Source organism: Sapajus apella, unplaced genomic scaffold, assembly GCF_009761245.1.
Source record: "Sapajus apella isolate SASKATOON/1434 unplaced genomic scaffold, GSC_monkey_1.0 scaffold618, whole genome shotgun sequence".
Lineage (NCBI taxonomy): Eukaryota > Metazoa > Chordata > Mammalia > Primates > Cebidae > Sapajus > Sapajus apella.
In genome coordinates, this window is record NW_022437544.1 from 1 (window position 1) to 7,500 (window position 7,500).

The following is a 7,500-nucleotide window of genomic DNA, read 5'->3' on the forward strand; positions in this document are numbered from 1 at the left end:
CTGACTCCCCAATCAAGCTCTTTTGTCTTTTTCCTCCTCTTCTTTTTGTTCTTTTCCCTCTTCTTCTTTTTCCTCCTATTGCTTTATTTATTTTTTTGTTACTCCCACTTCCCCTTCCCCGTCCTGCTCTTCCTTTCTCTGTCTGTGCAACCACGTGCTTCAAATCTGTGTTTCTGGACTGCCTTCTCTAACAGTTCCGTGTGAGTGTTAGCAGAATGAAAACCAGATGGACCAGCAGTTCCCACTGTTATCTCCCAGTCGACTCTGGCAAGACTCCCTTTCTCCCTCCCTCCTTGGCATGACAGAAATATTTGCCTTTATTTAGGGAGACTTGTATTTGCTGCTGTACCTCTTCCCTCAGCTGCAACATAAGCGGGAAGCTATTTATTCCCTTGTTGCTGAGGTTGGTTGAGGTGAGTAGAATGTGCAATGAATTTAACTATTGAAAAAGCAATTTTAAGCCTGCCTAACTTCTGTATTTTTCTAGAATAAGTGACTTACTGGTTGTTAAATGCTCTGAATAGCAATCTGAAGACAAGCTTTTAACAGTAGACAATGCTGAAAATGCTCTTCATGTGTGTCCCTACCATCCTTCCACTCTAAACACTTTTATTCACTATAGGGACATTCGTTTTTATTCAGTCAGCAGCAGAGATTCAGAAATAGAAACCCTGATATTGCTGTTAACTCATCAATAATAATAATAGCAGCTCATTGTGCAAACGCTCTTATTAGAATGATGATTATTTTCATTCTCTAATTGTATCTTCCCTAAAGTGATATCAACATTATTTCAAATTTTAAACGTTGTGTGTTATTGCAACCCAAGCGTTCAAATTGCTTTGAACAAAAGTGAGGTAGATTTGGAATTGTGATAGTAGTGATTTGGGTTTTTCCTTTTCTTTCAATAATTGACCTTTAAATAATTTTGAGAATTTCTGACTGTGGTTATTATAACATTTTTAAAGGCTTATTCTTTCATAATATTTACTTCACTTTTCTAAAAGCCCAAGTCTGAGGTATTTGTGTCTATAACTGCAAGAGTTGCCTCAAAACATTTTGGGCGTGTTTGTGTGTTCATGTGCATGCCTCCACATGTTTGTGAAAGAATTGGATCTAAAGAACCAAAAATAGACTGTGATACTGCTGTTGACTAGCTCATCATGCAAATGTTCTTATTCAAATGATGATTGTTTTTATTGCATCTTTCTTAAAATGATACCAACATTGTTTCAACCTTTAAGTGTTTATTGCAACCGAAGTGTTAAGAAATTGCTTTGAGCAGATCAAAAAGTCTGTTGCGTTGATAAGTAGATTAGATTGAGAAAAACAGTTCAAACTGTCAAGGGAAAAGCATACTTAAGAGAAAGCAGTTCTGAAGTATGAATGTCCATTATTGGATAATCAAGAAATTTCTTCGTATCTGTTACATACTCATGAGAAAAATATTAAAAGTGTCTAGTTCTTTTTAGTTCTCCATGTGGGACTTTTACATTCTTACTCTGAGATTATTAATTGGAATATTGATTTCATGCTTTTAAAATGACAGGTCATAAATTTACACATTCGAAGTAAATAATAGCTTCACTTTGTTGTATAGTACATGACACTTACATAGCAGTGATTTTTAAAACAGGGCAGGAAATATTGAAGTGTGAAATATGTCTGGAAGACAATAACTTGTTTCAGCTAGGAGGCCAGAAAACTAAAGATGGCAAAGGGAAGGCAGGTGTTACAGAAAATCATTACAAAGAGCTGGCTCCTACCAGTGTCTCACCTGCATAACAGACTTCAGGTTTTTGTTATTTCTGAGCTGTCATGAGGAGTTCATTATCATCCTACTTCCTCATCTATTTTCTACCTCTTGCTAACATTGGCTGCAGCTTCCAGTGCAGTTGTGCTGCTGCATATAACACTACCAAGGTAGCATCTGCCTAAGCCAGAAATAACAATAGGATATAATATAACCTAGTTACAAATGAGGTCCTGCCATCTGTGCTATACCTTCTTAAGTGGGGTTTGGATGATAAAATCCTGATTTAAACTTCAGTAGATAAGCATATTTTATTGATAGAAGATGTTGAATTTCTTCTGTTCACTTGCTTTTAAAAAAGATAAACCCCACTTGAAAAATTGAGGTGCTTAAGGAGTAAAATAATATGTTCCTGGTGGCATCCTCCAGATCGTACTGAGAAGCACTCCACAATGCCAGACTCACCTGTGGATGTGAAGACGCAATCTAGGCTGACTCCTCCAACGATGCCACCTCCCCCAACTACTCAAGGAGCTCCAAGAACCAGTTCATTTACACCGACAACGTGTAAGTAGTCATTTCAGGCTTCTGAGTTTCAGTTTTAATGTTTAAATTAGATTTATCTCTGCAAATGAAAAATGAAGGGAAAATAAGATTCAGCATCAATGTATTATGCAGAAATGAAGCAAAAAAAATCATTTGTTTGCCAGTGAGTAGGTATTGAGCAGAGAAATATCATAGCTTAGGTATAATTTGTATGACTGCCAATATTTGCCTTCCTTTTTATTATTGCTTCAAAGTTGTAGTCTGCTATGATTTTAGCAAATGAAGTAGCAGTTGGTCTGTAATTGCAGTTGGTACCACTGTAACTTCTAATTCATCTTAATGTGGAACTCTTTATTTTAGTTTTTTCAGCATGCCTTGGGACACGAAAATATGCTATCATTATTTCTTGGTTACTTCTGATCTTCTAACACCATTTTCATCTATTTCAAACTGTTACAAATAATGTTAAAATCTAACATCTTTGAGTTAAAAAGGGTATTGATATGCAACAATATCATACAGAAAACTTTATAAAGTGAAAAGCATCTTTCTTGTCTTGAACCTATTAGACTTTTAGTAAAACTTTACTCCATTCCCGTTTGCCCAAGTCCTGTGTTCTGTCAGTGGAGTGTATTGCTTTTGGTACAATCCAAAGGAAAAGACAGAATATTATGACAGAATTGCAACTTCCCATTCTTTCCTGTATATTTCATTAGGGATAGTTGATAACTTTGTTTTAATAAATCTCAAAGTCTTGGTTGAAATTGTCATCAAGGACTTGTGAAACTAATAAATGTTATCGGTTGCAGCTATTTTTCACACTATGTGCTATGAAATCCATATGAATAAAAAATAACTAAAAGGCAAAAATAGATCTGTGGGACTATAAGGGATTAGCAAAATACACATCCCAGGCTATTTATGCCATGTTGCGCTGCCATTTAAAAGACCTTTCCAAATATGTAAGGAGCAGGCGACTGTGCAATGCCAAGTTGTAACCCTGTCATCTTATATGTGCTTTGTTGTTACCCAAAGCCATGGGGTAAGCAGATGTCTCCTGTGAGACGTCCTGGTGAGCTGGCATTTCTTGACAGGTTACTGTGATACTCACTGGGGACAAGAGAACCATATTATTTTGTCAAAATGAAACTTTTAAGAATACTATGGTCCTTAAGACAATTTCAAACTATATCAAAATTATATTAAAAAGATGGGTTTGATAAAGGTCTGCATACCAAATTAATTGACTTAACATGATAAAATCAACATTTTCTTTAATGCAAAGGTTGCAGATTTAAAAATTCTGTTTATTATGGATTATCAACTTTTTTGCTTTCTTTTTATATGTTTTAATGCATGTATTTATGGGTTACAGAGTGATAGGGATTATCATCTTGATGTTCAAACAAATTTATCAGAAATGAATTTGCTGAATTACCACCATTCCATGCTCTTGGCTGGATTGAGGTGTCCCATTTTGATTTCTTGAAGTAACACCTTGTTAAACACTATATCCATGTTGGCTTTGTATGTAAAATATGCATTTTCTAAAGAAGTGGTTAGGAAGTATGAGGGGGAGAAAATAGCCTTCTAATTGGGTGGTGGAAGGTTAAAACTTGAAAGTCCTATTCCTATAAACACAGCTGTCAGTTGTGTGTACAAAACATGATTAAAAATGTTCAATGATAAATTTAGTCTCCACCAAATGTACACGTTCTCTAGGGGAGCAGTTTGTAAAGAAATAGTCCTGTTATATTGATGTAAGCCTGCGACAAAAGGCTGACATCCGAAGCTGTTTGTTCTATGTTTGAAGCATTTCAGGTGGTTGGCATATGTGCACATGGGAGACAGGGCTGACTCTAGGTTGCAGCAGACTCTATTTATTATCAGCCTCTGTGCAGGATACCATCACTTAGTACGAGGAGTAAACCCATTTAGTTATAGAGTACCTGAGGATGCAGTAACCCTGTGAAGTCCAAGCATTTTACCAAAAGTCCCAACATTTAAAAGTTATAAAACCAGTAGATGTAAAAGGTAAGAGACTTGGTGGCAATTTCCTCATGCATGTCCTCTGTAAGTTTATGATTTTCTTCTGATTTTGTGCTCTTGACAGTAACTAATGGCACGAGCCATTCTCCTACAGCCTTGAATGGTGCCCCCTCTCCACCCAATGGCTTCAGCAACGGGCCTTCCTCTTCTTCCTCCTCCTCTTTGGCTAATCAACAGCTGCCCCCAGCCTGTGGCGCCAGGCAACTCAGCAAGCTGAAAAGGTTCCTTACTACCCTGCAGCAGTTTGGCAATGACATTTCACCTGAGATAGGAGAAAGAGTTCGCACCCTCGTTCTGGGACTAGTGGTAAGCAAATAGAAACCAACACAGTTTTCTTGGCATGGATGGGAGACTCAGATATGTAGACACCATTCTCATAACTATTTTGTTATAGTAGTTTCTACATCTATAGATGTAGATTTAGACAGTGTGTGCAAGTCTGATTCATGCTATAGTGACAATCTTTTATTTGTATTTATTTATTTTATTTTAAGTTCTGGGGCACATGTGCAGAATGTGCAGGTTTGTTACATAGATATACACGTGCCTTGGTGGTTTGCTGCATCCATCCCCGCATCATCTATATTAGTGACAGTCTTTTAAATTATGTGTTATATATTGACCCCACCAGAGTTTTTTGTTTGTTTTTTTACTATTTGACTAATAAAGATATGGTTATACAAATTTATTGTTATATTGGCCATAAACATGTGCAGTATCTATGTGTATATATGTGTGTGTATATATATATATATATATGTATTTAGACATATATTTACATGTCTATGCACAGACACACGTATTTCAGAATTTCAGTAAGTACACTCTCCTGGCATGCCTAGTAGCTTTCAATAATGACAAAATGGTTTTGTTATGTTGATTCACTCAATCTAATTGGGCGCTCATTTTAACTTTGTTGCTTTGGGGAATTTTTATCATTGGCCTAGATGAACAAGAATTTGTAACAACACATTCTTCTTTAATCTAGTGTCATTTTTAAGACTAATAACATTGAAATTTTTTATTGTAGTAAAATATACAGTTTGCCATTTTAACCATTTTTAAGTGTACAGTTTGGTGGCATTATGTATATCCACACTGTTATATAACCACCACTAATGTCCATCTCCAGAACTTTTTCCTCACCTCAAACTGAAACTTTCTATACTCATAAAACAGTAACTCCTCATCCCTTTTATCCCCAGTGCCTGGTAACCACTAATTCTTTGTTGTTTAAAAACACACAAACAGACACACACACACACACACACAGATACATACACAAATTTTTGTTATAGGTAGAATTACCAAAACCACTAGTTTGAGAAGTGAACTGTTGGGTTTTGCACATTATACTACATTCTGCACATTGTCACACTGGAAAATAGAACATCTTTTTTTACATTCGAAGTCACTTTTCCATGTGTTGTGATTTTCTATAGAAGTGGAGGATTTTTGAGTATTTAGGAAGGCTAGTTTCCCATAGCAAACTGAGTCATGAAGAAGCTATGAGTCATATATTCAGCTCTTTCATTGTTCAGGGTTATGGTGAACTAAAATTCGAATGATAGACACCAGTATCCATTTTCTTGAAACAGATCATTTATTTTCATTATATGAACCTATCGGGGCAAAGCCATACCAGTTGTGTATTGCAAAAGAATTTTCTGAATTAGAAGGCTGGGTGAGAGATTAGTGCAGAAGACGTATTTCAAATCACTATATCCCATATTTGACGGAGATTTTGCAGTTTAATTTGTAACCATTAACTGCCTCTCCTCCCTGCTCCAAGAACACAAGACTTCCATGTTTCTCACAATCTGTCAGCTCCACCTTGTAAACTTCCAAGACAAGAAGGTTATTTTCACAAAAGTTGTGTTGGCATACTTCAGATACTTTTGTCAGTCACTTTTCTTTTCCTTTTATTCATTCTTGAATTTGCATAATAAGCTTTTTAACATGTAAATAAGTTAGACCAAGGAAACACAAAGTAAATCCAAAGTAATACTTGTATCAAGTAAATGGTGAATGTGTTGTTCTTAGTGAAAATTGTTTTTTTTTTTAAAAATTGCCTTATAAATTTGACATGTTCTTTGTAGTGGTTCTATCATTTAAAATGCAGAGAAACTTGGTAGCTGTAAGTAGATTTTTCTCAAGTGGCATACTTTCATGTGATATACTTTAAAAGTATATATTTTTTAATATCGAAAAGCATACAGAGGAAAATAGGGGAAGACATTAATTAATGATGTCTTGCATATAATAGGCCATGAATATCCATTGAGTAGCAGACTTCTGTTTTAAACATTTAGCTTACAAGCCATTTTACATAATTCTTAGAACTACCATTTGAGGAGTATTTTGTGTGTGTGTGTGTGTGTGTGTGTGTGTGTGTGTGTGTGAAGGAGTGATTTTTTTACACATTTGACACATGGGTAAACTGAGTTTTACAGAGGTTAAGTAAAATATACAAGGCCACCCAACTAGTAGTGACAGGCCTGTGATTTGAAACTAGGCTCTAAATTATAATCACATTACGCTGATGTTTAGGTGCAGTTAAGAAAATATTAGGAAGTACTTTTTTGTTTTTTCTTTAAAAAAGTTTTTAGTGATTTTTTTTTTTTTTTTTTTGAGGTAAGGTGTTACTCTGTCACCCATACTTGAATGTGTTGATGACATCAAGGCTCACTGCAGCCCTGACCTTCCAGGCTTAATCAGTCCTCCCTTCCCAGCCTCCCATGTAGCTGGGACTACATGCACACACCCCACACCTGGCTGATTTTTTTTTGTGACAGCATCTCACTTTGTTGCTGTAGCTGGTCTCAAATTCCTGAGCTCAAGTGACATTCACGCCTTGGCCTCCCAAAGTTGCTGGGATTACAGGCATGAGTCACTGCACTGGACCGGAAGTACTGTTTTATTTTTATTTTTTAAATGAGCCATAGAAACGAAATTATAGATTAAAAAAAAATTGGCTCCTTGACATTTATTGTTGTAGATAGGAAGTTGATGTTTATTTATAGTTTTATGTGAAGATGTTTTGAGCGTGGGAGTATGAAGAACTTAGAACTTGGTGCTCCTGTTTCCCAAATTTTGTCAGTCATCAGAGTAATTGAAGGAACTGAAAAAGTTGAGACTGAGTTGTGATCCTG

The 7,500-nt window shown here is 35.9% G+C and overlaps 1 protein-coding gene across 1 annotated transcript in view; it reads left to right on the forward strand.

Annotated features, from left to right (window-relative positions):
- The first annotated feature begins 28 nt into the window (after window positions 1-28).
- The window catches only part of LOC116546141 (protein CBFA2T1), a 34,617-nt gene continuing 27,145 nt past the window's right edge, over window positions 29-7,500 (forward strand). The window contains exons 1-2 of the mRNA XM_032272480.1: window positions 29-2,320; window positions 4,413-4,654. Coding sequence (XP_032128371.1) covers window positions 2,206-2,320; window positions 4,413-4,654 — 357 coding nt within the window. The 5' untranslated portion in view covers window positions 29-2,205. The remainder of the gene's footprint in view (window positions 2,321-4,412; window positions 4,655-7,500) is intronic.